Here is a 25302-nt window from a genome sequence, read left to right as displayed (position 1 = left end):
TTATCAGAGTTTAATAGATTTATGTTCCAAGGATGTTTAATATGACATTGGGTTTTTACAACTTGTAATTCAATGCCTAAATTGTGTTAAGAATTACACTCTTAACAGTTATGTCATTATTCTCTAGTAGACATATGTAAAATTTTCAAAAGACTTTAATAGCATGTAGAGAAATAGTACTATTTAGCTTCATAAAATATTTGACTCAAGCAATCTGGTGACATCAGGTTAATCTAGTTATGTAGAAACTAACCTTCTTAACCCTGCTTAGAGTGACTATCCCTTTTTCTTAACTATTAGCAGAATGTGAGAAAAATTCACATATATTAACCAAGCTGAACATTATATTGAAATACACAATCGGGGGAAACCATTTTGGTACATAAAAAAAGTTATCTAATTTTTATTTATTTTTAAAATATCAGTGAAGTTAAATATTGTTTTTGTGGTTATTGGCTTGTTTTATCTTTTGTAGCTTGTTTCTTCATCGTTTTTGTCCAGTTTTCAGTTCGGGTGTGGGTCTTTTTCTAACTGATTTCATTTTGAGGTAAAACTGATTAACTCTTAAACACTAAAAATTTGATTTTTCTTTGAAGTTGAAGTATTTTGATGTTAGAATGTAATGTGGATATTTAGAAGATAGACCTTTATTTGGAAGATAAATACAAGTTTCCCTAAAACTTCTGGCTGTATTGGCAAATGTCTTGAAAATTCAATTATGATACCTAGGGATATTTATTTATGCTTAACTTATGTTTATGCTTTTTAGGAAGTAGAAGATAGTAACGATGAGCTATTTGAGAGATCATATTAACTAAAGTTTTTCTTTTTGAGAAGACTGTAAAAGTTAAAATGCATTAAGATTATACCTCATCAAAGTCTACAGTTCAAGTGCCAAGATCTATTATAGGCTTCTTGTTTAAAACATTTATTATAAAGTTAAAGCCAAAGAAACTTTGTAACTCTCATATGACCTTATGAATCTTAATTACCGGAAAAGATATATTTTGCATCTACTACCATAAGTCAAAAATTTAAAAATGTTTTATCCTCATTTTTATTCCTAAAATGTAAATTAAAATTCTAGAAACTGAGTAGCCTTTTTGACTATTTTATGATTCTCTACATCTATCCAACATAATGTGGATATAAAATATAAAGTATTCTTAATGATCCAAAATACGTTTTTTAAATTTAAGATCTTCTTTCCCCACAGTGACACTTACAATATACAATGTTGGATCATGAAACAGAGTAAACAAACACGTCATTGTTTAAAATAAATGGCATGCACTGTGTTCAAAGGACTGTGAATTTTTATTTTGAACTCTTTTATATGATTTTAGTTCTAGAATACAATATATATTTTAATTTTATGTGATACAAAGATATTTATCTTTTATGCAATATTAACTGTTTATAATAGTCTTTTGATTATTATTATTTTGAAAATATAAGCATCATGCATGACTAATTTGTAATCTTACCATTGGAGGTAAGATTACTATGCAAAATGTACTATGTACTATGCAAAAATGAGTAAACATAGATAATGGATAGGACATGAAAGTAAGCCATTCTTTGGCATTTATAAGTTCAGTCTTTCAAAAATACTTATTTTTTAAATTTGCAAATGATTTTTTTCTGAAGTGACTGCCCTCACCTGATTTTATATTACTTTCTAGAATTTTCTTTTGATGTTACCACGGTCACTTTAGATATCTTGACATATGTTATGTTTGGTAGAGTAGGTTTTTTTGTTTTTTTAGTTGACAGAACAATTCCTTAGGAGTTGGGAATGTATTTCTTTAGATTAAATGTATTGTCCTATGGTTATGTAACACACACATGAACAGAAAGTGTTTGAAGAATTGTGTTCTGCTTCCTATTTCAAGGAGGGAGTAATTTCTAGGACAGCATATTGAAAGCACAGTCTCTGGAGATCAGGTCAAGGTAGAGAAGTACATTTCTTACAGGTTTCTCCATGGATACTCTAGGCCAAAGGGGATGTCACAAGCTGAAGTTAGAGAATGGGAAGGTCTGTTTGATGCAGCAGGTAGGAAGATCAAGGCAACTGGAGAAGCTGTAGATAAAAGCCAGGTAGGCTGCCCAGGTGTCAAGAAAACAGAACAGGTGCTCTCTTTATGTCACACTTGGTTCGATGTACTGTTTGCCAGGCACAATGTCATCTTGATCTCTCTTTTGAATGATTCAAAGAAAAGTCCTATGAGTCATCATTAATTGCTTGCCCTCCTGTGAGTAGCAAAGTCCACTAACATCTGACAGACCCTTCTCTCCTGTGCCATCACCATCCTCTTAGCCCAAACTGTGATCATCTCACCTGGATTTTCTGTAGTGGCTCCCCCGATTCTACGTTTGCCCTCATCTAATTCATTCTCCAGAGGAGCCAGGGATCTTTTAAAGAGAAGCCAGATCCTCTTCCTCTCCAAGTCATCACTTTGCACTGAATTTTAATTGCATTGAGAGTAATATCCATTTTCCTTATAGAGCTCTAAAACTTTGGTCTCTGACTAATGCTTCTAACTTCATCTCACATCCACCCCTGTTCCATCCCTTGAGCTTCAGCCACACTGGTCCTTTTTTTGTTTTTCAAACATTCAACTCAACTTTGTACTTTCTGTTCCTGGTGCTTTGCCTTGCTTCCTCTTTTTCATCATTTAGATGTGAGTTCAAATGTAGTTCGCTTTTTCAAATGTGTTTCCAGAGCATTCTCTCCAAAGTAGTGTATTTTAACTTCTTAACCTAATTTGCATCTTATTTATTCACACATATTTCCTTCATTGCATACAACTTTGTTTAAAATTCATTCATTCATCCATGACATATTTATTGTATCCCCAGTATATACCAGGCATTGTTCTAAGCACTTGGGATTCATCAGTGACCAAAAAAGACAAAAGAGAGTCTCTGAGCATATAGAATTCACAGCAGCAGGGTGAGGAGAAAAATACCACATAATAAATAAATAGTACATAGTAAACATGATATATAATAAAGTTATAGTTATGTTGGTTAGAAGGCAACAAGTGTAATAGAAAAAATAGAGTCTGGTAATACAGATTGGGAGATCTGGTTGGAGTTGAGGGGCAGGATGCATATTAAACCAGGTGGTTATGGTTGGCCTAATTGAGTTGATTATTAAAGTAGAGTTCTTTTGTTTCTTTTATTTTAGCTTCAGCACCAGTCAGCAAAGTGAATAAGTATTGCACTTCTTCCAACTCTCATTCTACTTTGGGGAAAAAGAATATCATCATGTCAAGCATTACAATTGACCCAGATGTCAAGCCTGGTGAATATGTCATCAAGAGCCTCTTTGCAGAATTTGCTGTTCAAGCTGAAAAGAAAATTGAAGTTGTAATGGCTGAACCCTTGGTGAGTAGAGCTGACCTATAAACCTGAAATCTTTTCTTGCCTTAACCATTATATTATAGATTTTCCAAAGAAAATAACATAGTTGAAAAATATTAAAGGAAGCCAATCTGAAAGGGTATATACTATATAATTCCAGCTATATGACATTCTGGAAAAGACAAAGCTATGGAGACAGTAAAAGATCAGTGGTTGCCAGAGGTTGGGCAGGGGTAGAGGTGGGATGAATAGGCAGACACAGGATTTTTAGGGTAGTGAACATGTCCTGTATGATACTGTAATGGTGATACACATCATCACAGGGATATCCAAACCCATAGAATTTACAACACCTGTTGTGAACCACAGTGCAGTCTATAGAGTTTGCATCATTACGATGTGTCAGTTATGAATACGCCCCTCTAGTGCACATGTTGATAATGGTAGGGGCTATGCATGTGTGGGCATGGGGGAAAACAGTAAGTCTGTTCTTCTGCTCAGTTTCACTGTGAACCTAAAACTACTCTAAAAAATAATGTCTTAAAAAAAAAATAAAGCGATAGGTGATAAAAAGTGGTCATCTAAAAAGCTGTAATGACTCTAGAATACACTTAGATGAGTTACTGCAGGTAACAAAAGGACAAAAATGATTTCACCAAGGGGAGTTATTGAGATAGATAAAACATATGAGAAAATGAAAGAAAATCTAAAATATTCTGTGAGTTGGTGATATGACAATAGCCAAATTTAGAACAAGTAAACAGCTTTGAATTTACAGTACATGAGGATACTTAAAAGCATGAGGAGCTCTACTTATGAGAAAGAAGGAAGGAGAAAGAACAAGAACCAAGGTTTGGGTTGGATTCTAAAGAACTGTGATGACTGTTTTACGATAGATAAACAGTGGTAGGACAACAAGGAGGACAGATGAAAGGCGGAGACTATTTAGCTGTTGTATAAGTCCAGGCTGAAATGAAAAGAGTCTTGAACTAGGGCATTACCAGTGGAAAAAAGTGAGATAAATAACAAAAGCAGAATCAGTAGAACTTGATGCACAATTAAAATGGAATAGGTGTTTTGAGTGAACATGAAGGGTTAAAGATTTTTTGAAGTGTTCGAAAAGATGGTAGTGTGTTTACCTCAGTAAAGAAAACAAGAGTTTTATTGGGATCGTAAGGATGATTAAGATGTTTGTGTATGTTAAGCTGGAGCTACTAGCAATCTAGACCATGTGGAATTATTTGGTAGCTGGAAATTCTTTGGGGGAATTTGCAGGAAACATAGATTTTGGCATCATCCACATGAGGGTGATGATTGAAGCCAAAACAGCAGATGATGGCATCACGGGAAAGAAACTACAGAATGGCATTATTATCGTCAAATAATAGACGCAGAGTACAGTGAACACTGGGGAACAGGTTATGGACTTGGAAGTTAAATAGCCTGAGAACCGTTTCTGCAGGGTGAAGTAACTTTAGAAAGTAACTCTCGGGGTTTGAAGGGAACGGATATGTGATCAATCAAAAGCATGTTGGTAGATTACAAGTTGGGTGGTGATAATGAAGATGGAGGTAGAGGATGTAACAGCTGAAATGTATTATTCCTTACATAACTGAATTAGAGATAGATGTGCACCACTATTTTGAGACCCAGAGGGTCTGTTACTTGTCTGAGGCCCAAAGCCAGTAAGCAGCAGAGCAAAGAGTTAGGCTTAACTCAACCTGCTGTCCTTTCTCAGAAGGAAGGAAGAAAGGAAGGGGAGAGAATAAAGATGACCTAAGAAAGGAGGGAAGAAGAAGGAAATATATGTTCTTAATTTTCTTAGTTAAGTAGGACTTACTGCTCATACTGTGATGGTCTGTGGGTGGGGTGCCTGCAAGCATCGAGTTTCTTTCTGATCTTTAAATAGAGGACACTACTCTGAGGAGAGTATCTATGAAATCATGTAATTGAGGTTTAAGAAATAATAGTACATAAAAGATCATTAACTAAAATGTATATTTCAGAACTGTACATCTCGTTATTAATATATTCAGTTTAGTCATTTCATGATTGCTTTCTGCATTTAGTTCAGTTCAGTTCAGTCACTCAGACGTGTCTGACTCTTTGCGACCCCATGAATCACAGCACACCAGGCCTCCCTGTCCGTCAATATTTATGCCAATGTGTATATATATATATTTATATTTATATTTGTATTTATACCAATGTATGTATAACATGTATATAATATAAAATTCTGTTTTAAAAATTAGGATTATGAGAGTTTATAGATATGAAATAGTGCTTATAAGGTTTAATTAGAAAGGTACTTACTCTATAAAATGTTATTTTCTTCATCCATGGTCTGTGAATTACATGTTAGATTGCTTTACTGGCCTACTTAAATAGCATACAGTCAGAAAGGAAACCACTTTTAAAAGATACATTAAAAAAAGGCTTATGGAGCATGATGATTATAGTTAATAATACTATATTGTTTAACTGAAAGTTGCTAAGAAAGTCGAATTTGTGTTCTCACTAAAAACAAAAAAGAAAGAAAGAAAAAGTGAATATGTGAGGTGATGGATGTTTTAATTAACTTGATAGTGGGAATCCTTTCAGAGTATATACGTATTTATCACCTTGTATACTTGAAATATATTACACCTTTATTTACTCATATATCTCAATACAAACTTATAGAAAAGTAGAGATTATAGTATAATGACCCCTCTAGACCCATCACTTGGCTTCAACAGTTTGCAGCGTACCCAGCACATTTTAAAAGCTCTTTTCCTATTTTATAAAATGTTTTATAAACAGCATGATGTAGTATGGTCCTAACAGCTCTAAAATGTCTTGTAGGCTTAAAGAAATTTCAATTTTGAAATCTAAAAGTCTTGAGAGTAACATAATCAAAAGAATGTGAGTGAAATTACCTACTTTGAACGAGTCTATAATATAGCAATTTTATAATTTGCTCTTTCCTTTTTCTACCAATGCTAGTATTACTGACCTAGCTCAGGGTCAGATTCTGTCATATTAGACCATTGCATTAGCCTTCTCACCAATCAAGTAGTAGTCCGTCAGGGTCAGATTCTGTCATATTAGACCATTGCATTAGCCTTCTCACCAATCAAGTAGTAGTCCGTCAGGGTCAGATTCTGTCATATTAGACCATTGCATTAGCCTTCTCACCAATCAAGTAGTAGTCCGTCAGGGTCAGATTCTGTCATATTAGACCATTGCATTAGCCTTCTCACCAATCAAGTAGTAGTCCGTCAGGGTCAGATTCTGTCATATTAGACCATTGCACTAGCCTTCTCACCAATCAAGTAGTAGTCCGTCACCTTTCCATTTCCCTTGTTCTCACCAAACTGTCCCTCATCTACAACACAAATATCAGTATTATCACCTTCTTGCTTTAGAATTCTTGCTTCCTTTTCATTCGTATGTATTAAATTCAAGTTCTTGGGGGAGTCATTTCAGCCTCTTCAAAGCCTTGTTATAGTTTGTATAATGTTTCTTGATTCTCCTATCCTGATGTATGCTGTGACAGAAGTATTGGCTTAAAAATATCCTCTATATATTCTGTTGTTCTGATGTATTTGTTTTTACTTTTCTCTTGATCTAAAATGCTTTGAACTCCTCTGTTTTTAAACCTCTACTCATCCTTCCAGCTTCCCACGTGTTCCTTCTAACATAGTGACCCTTCCTTAAGCTAAATGAATCTGTGTTTTACCATAGTAATTTTGTTCACACTCCTAGATTCTGACATTGTCATATTATGGTTTATTGTTTACATTAAAAGATCTTTTATTAAAGATCTGTTTATCTCTACGGATGTGAGCTACTTGATACCAGGAACCAGGTCTCTCTCTCTTCTTGTACCTGCAGCACTGACCTTGGTGGTAGGCTCTTAGTAAAAGTTTGTCATATAAATTGAACTTATTCTTGAGAACACTGCTGCGGCCTGCACTCTTATTTTCCTTCTGACAAAGCACAGTATCATTGTGTTAGCCAGAGCTTCTAATATTTCTTTCACAATAGACTGATGCTGACTATATTTTATTCATTCATTTAACAGTTCATTTCAGAAACCCCCACTATGTAATTTAAAGTGAGATTATTGAGTTATAGTGGGTAGTGCTCAGGATTCCATTGAAAAATAGGTGTTTCTACCCCATCATCACACTTAAGAGAGAAGAGACATTCCTTCCTTCTCCTTCTGACACCCCAGGAAAATACACAAATGTTGTAGACTCTGGCTGCTCAGGACAAACACTGGCTGAGAAAATCCCCATCATATTTTATAGATTTTACCACCGACACTCCTATGTGTGCGTGCTAAGTTGCTTCAGTTATATCCGACTCTGTGCGACCCCATGGACTGTAGCCCGCCAGGCTCCTCTGTACATGGAATTCTCTAGGCAAGAATACTGGAGTGGGTTACCATTTCCTCCTCCAGGGGATCTTCCCAACCCAGGGACTGAACATGCGTCTCTTCTATCTCCTGCATTGGCAGGCTGGTTCTTTACCATTCGTACCACCACATCCTATGTACCAGCATAATTTCTTCCTGTCTAAATCAGATCTCTGCCAGCTTTGTTTCATTTATGTCCAAATCTGAGTAGATGGTGTATCATCTACCCAGCATTATGATTAGATAATGAAAATACATTATAGCCTCAGATGCGTTTATTGTGATCTCATTTGTTTTGAAATGTATTTTGTACCCTTTCCAGTAATAAACTGCTGTTCAAGATGACTCTCTCGAGTTCTTGAATGAAATTCTCATTCTGTTTTAAAGACAATAGCATCCACAAATTGTTACATACAAGGAGCCTAACCTGTGTCTCATGGTCAGATGGACAGTAGGTTACATGGAAACTTAGAAGCACCCATGTGAAAGACTTCTGTTAAAAGAATTTAATCAACCACTAAAATGAGAGAACTGGCCTTTTCATTTTCATATTAGAACTCATAATAAAAGGAAATTAAGGAAGCTGAAAGATTCAAAGGTTAGCTGAGCTTGACTTCAGCCATGATTTCATTTTCATCTTGGAAGATTCAAAAAGGAAGGGCAACCATTGATTAAAATTTCAGCTTGCAAGCAATTTTTACAACTGCACTATCCACTGTTTTTTTGATAGTATTAAATATCTTTGTATTTTAAAGAGTTTCTGGTCTCGCATTTTTCTGTTTAGGACCAGCATTTTTACAACTGCACTATCCACTGTTTTTTTGATAGTATTAAATATCTTTGTATTTTAAAGAGTTTCTGGTCTCGCATTTTTCTGTTAGTTTCCCCCCTTCTCCTCACATGTTTATTGTTACATGGTATATATTATTTACTATGATTGAGGCACTGAACAGCTGATTGGAAGCCCCACCTTCATGGAGGGGCCTTTTTGACTGTGGTCTTTAGCATGTAGTCATCTGAACCATCAATGTCAGCTCTTTAGCTGGGAGCTAGTCAGAATCTCCTGAGAGGGGTGCTTCAGTAGCCCAAATGAGAAGATTTAGGCTTGGCTACTAACATTCAGGGGATATAGAGGCAGAAGATAACTGTTTTTTTTTTATTATTATTATTATTATTTAGCATATACTTTTTCACTTAAGCTCCCTGTCTTCAGGATGATACCCTGTCTTCAAGTGTAGAATCTCCCAGCTGACGTCTCTGTTTTGCTCTTTGCTAAGAAGGGCAATTCCTCTATGCGCAGGATGGAGAGACGGCCAACTTGCTAAGTAAGAGTGGGTGAAGGGAGTGAGAGGTAGGGTTTAAACTTTTCCTAAACATTCAACCAACCTCTTTTTGTTTTTTGTTTTTTAGTTTTCTCTTTTTAATAAAAAGCCTATAAAAGAGGTCAATACAGTACCAGACCTCTTATTTTTTTTAATTTTTTGGCTGCTCTGAGTCTCCATGGTGGCACGCAGGCTTTTTCTCTAGTTGTGGCACATGGGTTTAGCTGCCCCGTGGCATGTGGGGTCTCAGATCCCGTACCAGGCATTGAACCTGTGTCCCTGTGTTGCAAGATGGATTCTTCACCACTGGACCCCCAGGGAAATCCCTCAACATTCTTATTTTAACTTCACCTTCATCCACACTTTCATAGTACTGAAGTCCTCCAATTCCTGAGCCTTTGGGGAGTTCCAAGGTACAGACTGGATTATCTTTTCCCCACTTTGCATGGCAAGCTCAGTCCCTTCCCTCTGATTGTGACTCAGATGTCATCTTCTCAGTGGTCATTAGGAAGTCCCCACCTCCACTGCAGCTTCCTATCCTAAAGTCGAAGATAATATATATATTTTTTTGCTCTGTCATTGGACTTTTTAATCTACAGTGATAAGGATTGTTTAGTAGGAGAGAAGGCCATGTTTAGTTGCAGATTATTGAAATATTTCAGTATCATTGTTACACTGTCAAAATTTTTTCAGTAAGCCCTCTTGCTTTCCTTGGAAGCTACATGTTGCTGCTGGTACTCTGCACACAGATACTAGTTAAAGGGTCAAATTAGAGTATAAGGGATTGTGAACTTTAGATGCATTATTAGTATACTCTATTATTTTGAAATAATGACATTATAAAAAGTGGAAATAGTTTTAAAGGTTATGTAATAAAAATAGTGATCCTTTCATTTTTTATCAAGGTAATCACTGTCCATAGTTTTAGTTTACTATTTTTCATGTCTGTTATTTATCAATGTCTGTAGCACTTTCCACCTTTAAAAAAGAAAAAACACAGCCATGAGATTTTATATACATATATTTTTTCTGTACCTATTTTTATTTAAAAAATCAGAGATTGTTCTATTGTCAGCCCATATGTATTTGTCTCATTCTTTCTAACAATTGAATACTACTTCACTTAGAGAAAGTACTATAAATGTTTGTATACCACTCTCTATGGATAAGCTGTTTGGGACTTACCCCAATTTGAGGCCATTGCAAAAAACAGTGTAGTGTTAGTTGCTCAGTCCTGTCCCAGTCTTTTCGATCTCATAGACTGTAGCCCACCAGGCTCCTCTGTCCATGGAATTCTCCAGGCAAGAATACTGGAGTGGATTGCCATTCCCTTCTCCAGAGGATCTTCCTGACCCAGGGATTGAACCCAGGTCTCCTGTGTTGCAGGCAGCCTCTTTACTGTTTGAGCTACCAGGAAGACAACAGCAGAAAAAGATAGTACAATAAATATTCTTATACGTAAGTCTTTGCATTCATCTATATGTAAATATAGAGAATAATTTGGTCTATGGCCATAGCACTCTGAACGCACCCAGATCTCATCTGATCTCAGAAGCTAAGCAGGATCGGGCCCAGTTAGTACTTGGATGGGAGAATAACTTGTATTCTTTTTGGTTGTCATGTTAATGGGTTGCAGATACTATAAGCATGTTTTTAAATTCTTTATCTTTTCAAAGTCTCATATTGAAAGTACGTCTGCTTGAGCAATGGTTAGACTGTCCTCAACCATATTATAATCAAACTGAGAGGTTAATACAAAGCCCTTGATTAGTAATCTGTATTTAAGGCAGTACACTTCAGTTTAGTTCAGTCACTCAGTCGTATCCGACTCTTTGAGACCCCATGGACTGCAGCACGCCAGGCCTCCCTATCCTTCACCAACTCCTGGAGTTTACTCAAACTCATGTCCATTGAGTCGGTGGTACCATCCAACCATCTCATCCTCTGTTGTCCCCTTCTCTTCCTGCCTTCAATCTTTCCCAGCATCAGGCTCTTTTCCAATGAATCAATTCTTCACATCAGGTGGAGTTTCAGCTTCAGCATCAGTCCTTCCAGTGAATATTCAGGACTGATCTCCTTTAGGATGGACTGGTTGGCTCTTCTTGCAGTCCAAGGGACTCTGAAGAGTCTTCTCCAACACCACAGTTCAAAAGCATCAGTTCTTCAATGCTCAGCTTTCTTTATAGTCCAGCTCTCGTATCCACACATGACTAGTAGAAAAACCATAGCTTTGACTAGATGGACCTTTGGCAAAGTAGTGTCTCTGCTTTTTAATATGCTGTCTAGGTTGGTCATAACTTTTCTTCCAAGGAGCAAGCGTCTTTTAATTTCATGGCTGCAGTCACCATCTGCAGTGATTTTGGAGTCCAAGAAATTAATGTTTTTTAACTGATAGTGACATGAGTATTTCACATTCAAACATCGTTTCTGAGTTCTTATTATGTAAAAAACAGCTAACTCTCACTTTTTGGTTTAGGAAAAACTCTGTGAGGCTATCAAATGTTCAGAAATCTTTGAGAAAGTGTGAGTTTATTGAAAAATGAAAAATGTTGAGTACAAGAAAACAGTGTGAGTGTTTCTGGAAAAGTTAATTTCTCTCTTTTAGTTTTCTTAGTCATTACTTTACTGTATAAATACCCTATGGGGTAATGAACTATGTAGATCAGCGTTCCTCAAAATATTACTGAAAACCTTTCAATTTAGTATTACAGTGAAAGAGGGATCAAGTGAGGGGGATCAAGTAAGTCAAGTAAGTTGGGAAGAAACAGCTTATTCTCTCTTCTATACCACGCCTAGCCCAGGTTTTAAATACACAATTCACATTAGGATAGCTCAATAGTCTTCAAACTTTTAGATACTTACAGAAGCAGTGTTCTCTTGAACTTGCTGTGAGACTTAGAGCTCATTAATTGGGCATATATATTATTGGACAGTATCATTATCGTGTTGTATGTTTATCGTGCATCAGTCAGTTCAGTTCAGTTTAGTCGCTCAGTCGTGTCCGACTCTTTGCGACCCCATGAATCACAGCACACAGCACGCCAGGCCTCCCTGTCCATCACCAACTCCTGGAGTTCACTCAGACTCACGTCCATCGAGTCAATGATGCCATCCAGCCATCTCATCCTCTGTTGTTCCCTTCTCCTCCTGTCCCCAGTCCTCCCAGCATCAGAGTCTTTTCCAATGAGTCAACTCTTCGCATGAGGTGGCCAAAGTATTGAAGTTTCAGCTTTAGTATCATTCCTTCCAAAGAAATCCCAGGGCTGATCTCCTTCAGAATGGACTGGTTGGATCTCCTTGCAGTCCAAGGGACTCTCAAGAGTCTTCTCCAACACCACAGTTCAAAAACATCAATTCTTGGGCGCTCAGCTTTCTTCACAGTCCAACTCTCACATCCATACATGACCACAGGAAAAACCATAGCCTTGACTAGACGGACCTTTGTTGGCAAAGTAATGTCTCTGCTTTTGAATATGCTATCCAGGTTGGTCATAACTTTCCTTCCAAGGAGTAAGCGTCTTTTAATTTCATGGCTGAAGTCACCATCTGTAGTTGGTTTTAGAGATAGAAGACTTGTCTGCAAGATAATTACCAAAGTGTGCTTAGCATTTAAGGACTCAAATGCCAAGGACATACCAAAAATCTTTTGCCCATTAAGAAAGTCAAGTGCCATAAAACCAAAATTGAAAGAGACACATGTATCCCATCGTTCACTGCAGCACTATTTACAATGGCTAGAACATGGAAGCAACCTAGATGTCCATCCACGGATGAATGGATAAAGAAGTTGTGGCATATATACACAATAGAATGTTATTCAGCCATAAAAGGAACACATTTGAGTCAGTTCTAGTGAGGTGGATGAACCTAGAACCTATTATACAGAGTGAAGTGAGGTCAGAAAGAGAAAGATAAATACTGTATTCTGACAAATATATATGGAATCTAGAAAAATGGTACTGAAGAATTTATTTACAGGGCAACAATGGAGAAACAGACATAGAAAACAGACTTATGGACATGGGGAGAGGGCAGAGGGGGTGAGATGTATGGAAAGAGTAACATGGAAATTTATATTACCATATGTAAAATAGATGGCCAATGGGAATTTGCTGTATGGCTCAGGAAACTCAAACAGGAGCTCTGTATCAACCTAGAGGGGTGGGACGGGGAGGGAGTTTCAGAAGGGCGGGGATATATGTATACCTATGGCTGATTCATGTTGAGGTTTGACAGAAAACAGCAAAATTCTATAAAGCAATTATCCTTCAATAAAAATAAATTAATTAAAAAAAAGAAAGTCAAGCAACATAAAATTCAAGCATTTTACCGACTCCAATTAAATTAGTTAGAAACATGATTCTCTGGTAGTTAGATTAGGAATTTTTACATTTCAGTGGCAAATATGTTTCTGAGTTTATTTTCATGAAGGTGAGTCATAAATGAGAGAAGGAAATTGGGACTCTTGGATAGATAAGCTTCAGAATATACATATTTCTAAATTCCAGTTTTTCTCTAAATTTAAAATTCTAAAAATTCGAAATTTCTAAATTCCAATTGAAGAATGGCACTGGTTTTTTATGATACATATTTCAGGTAAAAATTCAGTAAGAAAGCCTAATGTAGAAAGTTTAGAAAATCATCCTAAAGAATCTCAATAAAAGAATCAATTGTATTAGATTTGAATATAATCTGAGACACCTCTCAAATTCAGTAAGTTAAATAATTCTATGTGGAATAGGAAGCAAGAAAAGTAGATAGTAAGGCTGACAGAAAGGGTCACGCTGTGTATGCTCTTCTAAATTAAATTAATTAAATTTTGTTTGTATTACCACATCAGCACCTTTCCTTAAGACTAATTAATTACAAAAGAAAATCTAATTACAAAGAAAGCAAAACCAACTTACAAATCTCAACTGTTTAATATATGTAAAATTTCTAATATTTTGCATATACTTTTTTTTCAATTGTAGGAGAAGCCATTATCTAGATCTCTTCAGAGAGGTGAAGATCTTCAGTTTGACCAGGTATGCCAGTGTGCTTTTTTTTTTTTTTCTTTTTTTTTTCCTGAAAGGAAAATGTTTATCCTAACAGTCTGATCCAAATACATATACACCCAGTATTAAGAAATTTCTATGTTTTGTTTAGTGGCCCTATATATCGTTATACACTAGATTCTGTCTGGAGCTGATAGTCTGTTTTATATAAATATATACGTATATATTATACACACACACACAAAGACACCTGCTGCTGCTACTGCTGCTAAGTCACATCAGTTGTGTCCAACTCTGTGTGACCCCATAGATGGCAGCCCACCAGGCTCCCATCCCCAAGATTCTCCAGGCAAGAATACTGGAGTTGGTTGCCATTTCCTTCTCCAGTGCATTAAAGTGAGAAGTGAAAGTGAAGTCACTCAGTTGTGTCCGACTCTTTGCGACCCCATGGAGTGTAACCTACCAGACTCCTCCGTCCATGGGATTTCCCAGGCAAGAGTACTGGAGTGGGTTGCCATTGCCTTCTCCGTAATAAACAAGGACCAAACCCAGGCTACCAGCGTGGAAGCATGACATGCTAACCACTGGACTGCCATGGAATTCCTTGGTAGTTTGTTTTTTAACAAAACAAATAGAAGGAGTTATGAGCTGTGAACTTTATTGATTTCTGTTTATTAAATATTTTAAAACTTTGCTTTTCATTGGTACTGTCTTTATTATGCCCTTTGAAAATTTTCAGAAGGCTTCCAATTATATCCCTCAATCTTTCCTTGTATACAATTTTACATATTTGACCTCTTAACACGGAGAAGGCGGTGGCAACCCACTCCAGTACTCTTGCCTGGAGAGTCCCATGGACGGAGGAGCCTGGTGGGTTGCAGTCCATGGGGTCGTGAAGAGTCAGACACGACTGAGCGACTTCCCTTTCACTTTCACTTTCATGCATTGGAGAAGGAAATGGCAACCCACTCCAGTGTTCTTGCCTGGAGAGTCCCAGGGATGGTGGAGCCTGGTGGGCTGCCGTCTATGGGGCCGCACAGAGTCGGACATGACTGAAGCGACTTAGCAGCAGCAGCAGCAGACCTCTTAACATTTACTGTTTTTCCTGTTGGGGCTTCAGAACCTTTATATTGAAGCATCTAGCCTGGTTTTCTCTCTTTCCACCCCATTCTAAAGGCAGAGCCAGAGACAAGGACTTGGTTCTAGAAAGAGATTCTAGGGAGGAGACTTGAGAGAGTGATGCAGGGAAAAGGAAGAACCGATAGAGATCACCGCTCTGGGCACTGGGGGTTCATTCCATTCTGAGAGCTATCGAGAATGTTGCCCATACTTGTCTGTCTGAAGAATGGAGGGCTGCAGCATTTATCTGCAGTTCCCTCTGCAGTAGTTGTGGGTTGTCCTCAGAGGCATTGACTACACCCCATACTCAAACTTGTAGCTGTGCTTGTGCAAAGATCAAGGGGAGTGCCTGTGTTAGAAAGCCAAAGAAGCTTAAAAAGAAAATATACAATGGCCAACCCCCGACCCCAAAATAATCCCCAAACCAGAAATCTTTATAAAGAATACTAATATCTAAAATTTAGTGATATTTTTCTAATGTCAGTTCTTTCCTCTTGCTAATAATGAATATTTGATCAAGTGTTATTTTTATCATAATTATGTTTGCTCAATAATTATTTCATTATATATTGATTGTCTGCAAAGTTCAATAACCGAGATCAGCTTTCTGTTGCCACCTAGTATTCCTGAGCTACTTTTCTCATAATTAGGTATCTAGGAAATAGAAGTTAATGCTCATGTTAGTCTGCTTGATTAGATAGAGATGACTTGTTAGAATTACTTGGTGGAGGCTTACCAAAATACTGTGTTTCTGGCTCCTGCTGCAGTTCTGCTGACCAAGATTGGTGCTCTGGCACCTGTATTTTACAATAGCTCCCTAGGTGATTCTGATGCATACACTCAGTAAATAGCTGCTGGTCTAAGAAGCTATAAATAAGAAGGCTTTTGTTATGATAATAATAAGATCACTTCATACAGCCCTTTTCAAATCTTAATGCCATTACAGAAGATACTAAGTACTAGTTATTATTAATGTATTACTAATATTTTAGTAACTAAAGTTATTATTAATGTTATTGTTAATGTATTACTAATATATTTAAATAATCTTGAATCTATTTAACTAATGATGAATGAATGATCAGAATTTGAAACTTATTAAGCCATATTTTAAGGAAATTTCCATTTCTTTTCTTATGTAAATGACAATAAAACTAAATTATCATGCCCAATAGCTTGATTCTTTTTTACAATAAAAGCTATGTGTGAAATAAACTGCTTTTATATTTTTACAGTAGCAGATGATGTTAGTTCCTACTTTAAATATTAAGAGATTTCCTTTGATTGATAGTATTCATTGTTAATGAAATATAAAATTTCAAAATGCTTAAATAAAATTAGAATCTTGTTTTTATTTTCATTTTCTAGATTAGAAACTATTCACCTATCAGGTTATGATAATTTATAAATCATAAATGTATGATTAAAGGAAGACAGATTATAAAAAAAGAGAAGAATGCACAATCAACCTGTTTCATTCTTTGTTACATGAAAAATATAAAATATTAGGAAAAATAAATGTTTAATTCCTAGAAGTAGCCATTTATCTTCATTAACTGACACTTCCTACAGTTGTAGAACTGAGTGAGATGTTGAATATCCCCGCAGCCTGTAGTTTTTTTAGTTAAGTCAAACAAAGTGAAGCATGTTTCACTGTACACTAATTTTAAAATACTAATTTTATGAACAATGGATTGAATCAGATACAAAGTTTCTTATGAAGAGAGTGTGTTTTTTCTCTGGATCCTCAAGGTGACCTTAGGGATGACTGGTGGTAGCTGGTGTACCTCTTACCGCCACTACAGGCAAGCTGGGTTCATTCGTGAAATGAATCTGATAAAGCTAACCTACAGTTCAGATAGTTTAAGGGATGCCTCAAATTGAGTGGCAGGCATCCGTCCCACTCCATTTATTTTTATGCTGTCCATTTATATATTTTAAGCTTGAAAAGCATGTATATAACACATTTCTAATATGTTCATTTGTGAGTATCACAAATTGTGTAATTATAATTCTCTGTTCCGTGTCATAGCAGCACAGAGGCAAGTGGAGCTTTTCCCATAGTTCTAACTGGTGCGGTCTTCTCTGTTTCTGCATCCCTTTATCCCTTCTAGTGGTAACATTTTAGAACATTTCATTCACATGAGTAGGGAAGAACTGGCCAGGAAAAGGAAGGAGGTGTGATTGTTTCATGTTGTGTGTAACGGTTCACCCAGAGGCGTCATGAATATAATCAGGGATGTTACTGACAGTCATGTTTTAACACAAGCAGCATATGGAGGCAGGTAAAGGGTGGAAAGCCACTGAACTAAACTGCAAGGATTTGGGTAAATTTTAATAGTCAGTGAAATGTAACTCACTATACTTTATTACTTGGCTAGACTCCCAGCCCTTATTTTTATTTTGAAACACATTTATTGCTCTTGAATTACTGTGTTTCGTGTTAATTTATTCCAGAAATATTGCTCATTTCTAAGTGATTGCAAGTAGAGTTAGAAGCGTGGCACTTTGATGTATTTTATCTTTGGCAACATCTTGTGTTTCCAGTTGATAAGCTCTATGAGCTCAGTAGCAGAGCACTGTCTCCCTTCCTTACTCCGCACCTTGTTTGACTGGTACAAGCGCCAGAACGGAACTGAAGATGAATCATATGAATATAGGCCTCGGTCTAGCACAAAATCTAAGGGGTAAGTGGCGCATTTTTTTACTTTTCTGTCTGGGCTTGAAGTACTTCCAATGAAGAGGCTATAGTGTTATCAGCTGACGATTGTTATTGTTTGGTTACTTTTGTTGAACAGGTAACAGAGGGAAAAGGTGGTTCACACGTAAACTGTGAATCAAGTGAAGGTATCAGTTAAAGGAGGTGCTGCCCCACAGGAGTCACCACTGGAGCTAGTCTTGCCAAAATGCATTTCAAGAAAGCTATCTCAGTGGTGCAGTGAGGAGCTTTAACAGTCATCAACAAAGTTAAAAATATGCAAAGAAAGTCCCGTTCATATGGTTTGTGAAGGGAAACAATTGTGATATTGGAAGACTGCTCAAACCTTATATTCTTTAACTTAAGACTCTTCTTGGAGTTAAATCCTTGAACTTGTCTTTCTTCAAATTTTCCAGGGAGATCATAGATTTAAGTAAAACATGTTTGTTTTCAGATGATGGCCTATGGTTTAGAATTGGATTTCAGCAGATGCCACTTGTGATTTTTCAACTTAGATTTGTGAAAAAATGACCTGGCACTGTATTTTCATATTTTTCTTCCTCTTATTCTTTTATTTTTTATTTATTTTAAAATATGGTTTTATTTATTAAAAATTTTCCATTTGTATGTTTAATTTTTATTTTTTTTAAATTATGAACATATGATAACACACTTACAGGCGACTTGGAAAATACAGAACAAGGTTACATATCGTTCCATTTATATATTATAATAATTTTTTGAAGTAGATAAGATTTTTAGTTGGAGTTTCAATAGCAAACTCTAAAAAGTAACAGAATGAATATACAGAGAAGTAGAAGGATATTGTAGGTCTGAAAAGCTCTGTGAACCTATTCAAAATAACATAATTAAGATTTGTACAATTTTCATACAACAGTAGGGTATAAATTCTATTCATTTTTTTGGCCGTGCCACTTGGCATGTAGGATCCCAGTTCCCTGACCAGGAATTGAACCCATACCCCCTGCACTGGAAGCATGGCGTCCTAACCACTGAACCACCAGAAACTCCCCCTAATTGTTTTAGATTAGGTTTAATTTCTGACAGATATAGTAGTGAGATTTGCATGTAAGTTCCTAACGTACAAAATGAGAACACAAGAAATGCAATGTATATGTTGAGTGATTACAAAAACTTTTAACAGTTGCCATGAAACACCATACGTACTAGGAATTCAGTAAGTAACATGAAATACTAACCAAGAGCTCTTTTCATAATGCAATCCTAATTTGAGATTCTTGTTTCAGGGATGAACAGCAACGTGAAAGAGACTATCTTCTTGAAAGAAGAGACTTAGCAGTAGATTTCATTTTTTGTCTAGTTTTAGTTGAAGTTCTAAAGCAGGTAAGCTCTTTCGTTTCTGCAAAGTCTGTATTTCCTATTTTTCGCTGATTTACTTTCATGTTTCAGTTACCTAATTTAGGATGTTGTATCTAAAATTCTGGCTCACAGAAACACAATTCCTGTAATTTAATTGTATGCCTTTCAATTGCCTGAGGATTACATGTCCTGTACCTGTCTCTCCCCATTCTTTCTACCTTCGTTTGCCATCTAAGACATGAAATCGTGTTAGTAAAATGGAGCTGAATAGAAACTGTTAAATATGGGCTTTTAGCTGTCACTGTAGTCTACCTGTCATTTACCTACTTCAATTCCTTTTCACCTCCACTTTTAAAGAAATTCTCTTCCTAGCCCTCAAGCCTGCATTTCAACATGTAATAATTGTGCAGTGATTGTTGAGCAATGGGGGTGATCTGAACTGTCAAGTGCAAATGATTTTCAGGATAATGAATTATTTATGTTTGTTCATTCAACGGGCTTCCCTGATAGCTCAGTTGGTAAAGAATGTGCCTGCAAAGCAGGAGACCCCGGTTCAATTCCTGGGTCGAGAAGATCTGCTGGAGAAGGGATTAGGCTACCCACTCCAGTATTCTTGGGCTTCCCTGGTGGCTCAGCTGGTAAAGAGTCCGCCTGTAATGCCAGAGACCTAGATTTGATCCCTGGGTTGGGAAGATCTCCTGGAGAAGGGAAAGGCTACCCACTCCAGTACTCTGGCCTGGAAAATTCCATGGACTATACATAGTCCATGGGGTTGCAAAGAGTTGGACATGACTTTCTCTTTCACTTTCATTCATTCAATAAGTGTTAGAATGTCTACTGTTGGGTGGCGTTGTTCTAGGTGCTGCACTCCTGAGCTCACCATCTCAGTGACATAGTGAAGATATAAATATGTAATTTAGTGTCAGCTATCATCTTGTACATATTTTTACTATTCACGATCAGTACAAGTATGTGTATAAGTGCCTGTACTGATGTGAAAGTATGTTTTCCATAGTTTGTAGTCTTTAAAAACTTATACAGCATTCAAAGATGATCCATGTATTTCCAGCCATGTATGCTGTAATGTTTTGGGAAAAGAAAAAATCAGGTCACCTAAAAGAAAAAAAAAATCATATTTTGCATATGACATGTTTGGACAGGGAGTTTTGTTTTTGTTGTATAAAATGGAATAGAATACCTAATATGACTTGAAAAAGCAAGTGTAAGATATAAAAAGTTAATTGATTTGATAGTCTTTTTTTGATATAACCACTATAAAAATATTTGAATTGTGTAATCATGTGTACTTTGCCTTTGTTTTTACAATGTATGTGAAAAAATATTGAAATCTGAATATCTGAAACCCACAGATAAAAATATATTTTTCTTATTTTTTATTTTGTTTAAAATAAAAGTTTAATAACTTTGAATATGTGAAATAGATAAATGCATTAATCAAAGGTAAAATCACTTTAATTTGTACCTTTCATGAAGATTTATTTAGTCAATGTGGGAAAGAAGTTTCCTCTGAAAGTTGTGCTTTCTGAAAGGCAGATTTGCTTTCTTGATCTCTCAGTTTAGCTGGATCCTAGATCCTAGGGCGGAAGTCAGTAGAGATATGGAAGGACCTGAGGACCAGAAGCATGATACCATGAACAGACTTGGGCTTTGCATTCATCAAGGTTACATGCATGCTAAGTCACTGGAGTTGTGTCCGGCTCTTTGTGACCCCATGGACCATAGCCCGCCAGACTCTTCTGTGCATGGGATTCTCCAGGCAAGAATACTGGAGTGGGTTGTCATGCACTCCTCCAGGGAATCTTCCTGAGCCAGGGATCGAACCCAAATCTCTTATGTCTCCTGCATTGGGAAGCATATTCTTTACCACTAGCTCCACCTGGGAAGCCCCATCAAGGTTGATCTCATGCTAAATGTAGATCTTGTGATGAGTTTAGTCATCAGTATTTGCATTTCTTAGTTAAATGATAGAGGAATTTCTTCTCCCAGCCAAAGAAATTGCAAACTCCGATAGAGGAATTTCTTCTCCCAGCCAAAGAAATTGCAAACTCCGTGCACTGACTTTCAGACCCCTCCGTCATCTGACTCTTTTATGCTTTTTCTCCTTTGTTTGCCATGATGGTCTTCCACTTAGCAACTGGTCTCTCTTCTCATCTAAAAGTTACCTATGATTGCACTGGCTTCAGAACTTCAGTGCACAGACAAACCCTTGGAGGGTTTTCTTTCTCCCCTTACCTTTCCTTCTCAGCTGTCCTTTTACCCTTCCCCATTGTCTTTGTCTTGATCTTCCTCCTGTTCCTTTAAAAACTCTAATAGTCCAGATAACTCTTCTAGTAGGGAAAAAAAAATCAAGGTCTGTAAACCTAAGAAAATCCTTTCAGGCCCATTTTTCGAGTCCTCTGCACAAAATCCTTTCATATCCATGGTTCACATGGACTTAAAGTATAAAAAGGGGAAATACAGTGGTTCTCATAGCTCATCCTTGTTTTTGGTTCTTTTATCATACTCTTCTAACTTACAGTTCCCTTTCCACTTAACATTTCTTTTTTAAAAAATTTATTTTTTAATCGGAGTATAATTTCTTTACAGTGTTACATTATTTTCTTTTGTACAACAACATTTATACCCCTATTCTCTCTTACCATTATCCTCATATTTTCATTCAAATGCACTCATCAAAGAAATATATATCAAAAGCATCAGTTCAGTTCAGTCACTCAGTCACGTCCGACTCTGCGACCCCATGGACTGCAGCACACCAGGCTTCCCTGTCCATCACCACCAACTCTCGGAGCTTGTTCAAACTCATGGCCATTGTGTTGGTGATGCCATCTAACCATCTTGTCCTCTATGGACCCCTTCTCCTGCCTTCAGTCTTTCCCAGCATCAGGGTCTTTTCCAATGAGTCAATTCTTTGCACTGGGTGGCCAAAGAATTGGAGCTTCAGCATCTGTCCTTCCAATGAATATTCAGGACTGATTTCCTTTAGGATGAACTGGTTGGATCTCCTTGCAGTCCAAGGGACTCTCAAGAGTCTTCTCCAACACCAAAGTTCAAAAGCATCAACTCTGGCGCTCAGCTTTCTTTATGGTCCAACTCTCACATCCATACATGACTACTGGGAAAGCCATAGCTTTGACTAGATGGAACTTTGTTGACAAAGTAATGTCTCTGCTTTTTAATATGCCTTCTAGGTTTGTCATAGCTTTTCTCCCAAGGAGCAAACATCTTTTTGATGTTCATTATTTAAAATCCTATATAGGTTTTCTCTTTCCCAGTAAAATGCAAGTCTTTTTAGCTTCTTCAAAATTACTGCACCTACAGAATATGAAGTAAAAATCAATAGAACTTTCTGAACTATCATGACAAACGAACCCAATTTTTTTCTGTGTCAAAATGATGTAGGGTTTAATAGATTCAGAGAGTAATCAATGGTAGTATATTTTGAATTTAATATGACTATTACTTTTGTCCCACATAATATACATGTATTAAAATGTGATTCAGTTTTATTTTGATGAGATGGATGGCTCCAGGAGTAACCTGGAGTGTAATGAAATATTGATACATGGTTGGGTCAGTCTTGAAAGGGGAGTACATATTGTTTGTGGGTTAGTGCTTGATCTCATATATTACAAATTATTTGTTTCTTTATTAATTTGTCATGTCCTTATCACACGTTATTATGTGTCATAATCACATATTTAGAACTCTTCACAATACACAAAGAGCTCTGTATCCCTTATACCACCTGATCATTATGATAAACTTTGGGAATGTTTTTTAATCCCAGCTGTGTCATTTGGTTGCTTTGTAACTTGGACAAGTTATTACTCTCTGATTTCTTTCCTCCTCTATAAAAGAATCATGAGAATTAAATACAATAATTCGATACGATAATACGAACATGGGACGTGTCCAATAAATGCTATCTGTTGTTTTTATCTTATGGATAAATATTCTTAGTTACAATGATTTGCTGAAGATTATAAAGCTAGTTCTCTTTTTAAATAAAACTATTCTTATTAGTAAAATCAGTGATATAAAATTAGGTGAAATGACCAGCATCTTATAAAATTAAAGTTTAAATCGTAAGTTAGACTAAGGATTGAAATTATATAAATGTGATGGGAAAAAATCTGGTTAAATCAGTGTGATACATCATGAGAACAAAATTAAATCAAGATGGTAAAGGACTAATTTTATTTTTTCAAGAAAGTCAGAAGAATAATTTTGGGGTCATGGCCAACTACAAATGTTAGAATGTTAGTACCAGAGGCTTTAGAATCCTTGATAAAAAGCATATTTAAACAGCACCATAGCATTTAGACGGAGAAGGTGATGGCATCGCACTCCAGTACTCTTGCCTGGAAAATCCCATGAACAGAGGAGCCTGGTAGGCTGCAGTCCATGGGGTCGCTAAGAGTCGGACACGACTGAGCGACTTCACTTTCACTTTTCACTTTCATGCATTGGAGAAGGAATTGGCAACCCACTCCAGTGTTCTTGCCTGGAGAATCCCAGGGACAAGGGAGCCTGGTGGGCTGCCATCTATGGGATTGCACAGAATCGGAGATGACTGAAGCGACTTAGTAGCAGCAGCATAGCATTTAGAATGTTTGAGGGAATTTTTTTTTCATATTGAATTTTAGCCATACATTTGTTCATTGAAATAGACAAGATTAGGAAACCAGGCCTATGAGCCACTTCAAGTTTTTGGCTTAGTCTTATCAATCCTTATTGTGAAATATCAGAAGATGGAGTAGTAGATCGTTAGGATTTTCAGATTTGACATTGACATTTTAGATGTTAGTGAGTAGCCCTGAACATTATGTTATTTGTGATTTTGCTGAGTAGTGAGTTTATTCACTCTTTTTTCACTGAGGACTGGTCATTTACATAATGAATGAACCTTGCTGACTCTCAGGTATACATATCTTATCTGGTTTTGTGGTTTTCCACTTTCATGATGTACTAAAAGCATTAGATTTAGGAAATAGCTTTGGAATAAAACTTGAGTATTCTTTAGAGTTTACTTGATATATCCTTCTTGAATGTTCAAGTAGAATTTGAGCTGCTTCTAGTCATGCAAATGACAAAATTTGAAAAATTCTTGATACTATAGATGAGGCTATTAATTACTCCATGAAGTAGAACTTTTTTCTATAAACTGAAATAGGATTCCACCCCACCCCCACTTTTTGGAGATTCAATTTGGGAATTTTTGTTGTTGTTGTTATTGTAAGCAAGGGGGAGAAGTAGAAATTTCAAGAATGTCTGAGCATTCTAATAGTGTCCATTCTTAAAATTTTTAGAGATTATGCTTTTTTTTCTTGTAAAAATTAAAACTGAGATAATGTTTCTTCTCTCACTTCTGTTTCTCTGTCTCTTTTCTAACTACAGTGTAATAAAACTGAAAGCTTTTTTCCTCATTTGTTCCATTTATTAAATGTATTTTCACTGGTCAGAAGCTGGGCACACAGTATATTTTAGAGAAGTATGTTCTAACTTCTAAATTTCAGTCCTCTCATCTGCAAAACAGGGGTCAAATACTACCATGTAAGCTTGCTATAAGTGTTATAAATAATGTATATAAAATGCCTGGCAAATACCCAGCGCACAGACACTTGGAAAGTGTTGGTAGTTCAGTATTAAGGTAGTAATAGAGAGCACACAACAGGGCTAAGTAGTGTCCCTAGCTGTCACTGTTAGACTTCTGGCATAATTGGAGCCAGTAAAGACTATGTAGGAGAAAGTATGGGTGTAAGTTAGCTTGTGTTTCATATCTGTGGCCTAGAGCACACCAGACATCCCTGTGAGGACATCATTATGGTAAAACCACAGCACAGCACAGTGAGTGGGCACAGGAAATTTTATTCCTGTCACGTGTAGTGTCACATTATTGCAAGGTCACTGATGTGTCTGGTGCCAGCCTGTATGATTAGCACTGTGAGCTCTATAGGAAGTTCTGGGAGTCAGGCTGCTTGATCCATATACAGCCTATTCCCAAATAAAGGTTGGCGTCACCTAGTG

General features: G+C 36.6%; 1 protein-coding gene across 10 annotated transcripts in view; it reads left to right on the top strand.

The window, feature by feature from the left end:
* FRYL (FRY like transcription coactivator) overlaps positions 1-25302 on the top strand; it is a 268553-nt gene that overhangs the window by 119476 nt on the left and 123775 nt on the right. For all 10 annotated transcript variants that reach the window (XM_061420109.1, XM_061420111.1, XM_061420112.1 and 7 more), the window contains 4 exons: positions 3194-3393; positions 14070-14123; positions 17760-17899; positions 19179-19275. In XM_061420109.1, the coding sequence (XP_061276093.1) occupies positions 3274-3393; positions 14070-14123; positions 17760-17899; positions 19179-19275 (411 nt within the window). In that variant the 5' untranslated portion in view covers positions 3194-3273. The remainder of the gene's footprint in view (positions 1-3193; positions 3394-14069; positions 14124-17759; positions 17900-19178; positions 19276-25302) is intronic.

Source organism: Bos javanicus, chromosome 6 (genome assembly GCF_032452875.1).
Source record: "Bos javanicus breed banteng chromosome 6, ARS-OSU_banteng_1.0, whole genome shotgun sequence".
Lineage (NCBI taxonomy): Eukaryota > Metazoa > Chordata > Mammalia > Artiodactyla > Bovidae > Bos > Bos javanicus.
This window is presented reverse-complemented; position numbering and strand designations above follow the sequence as displayed.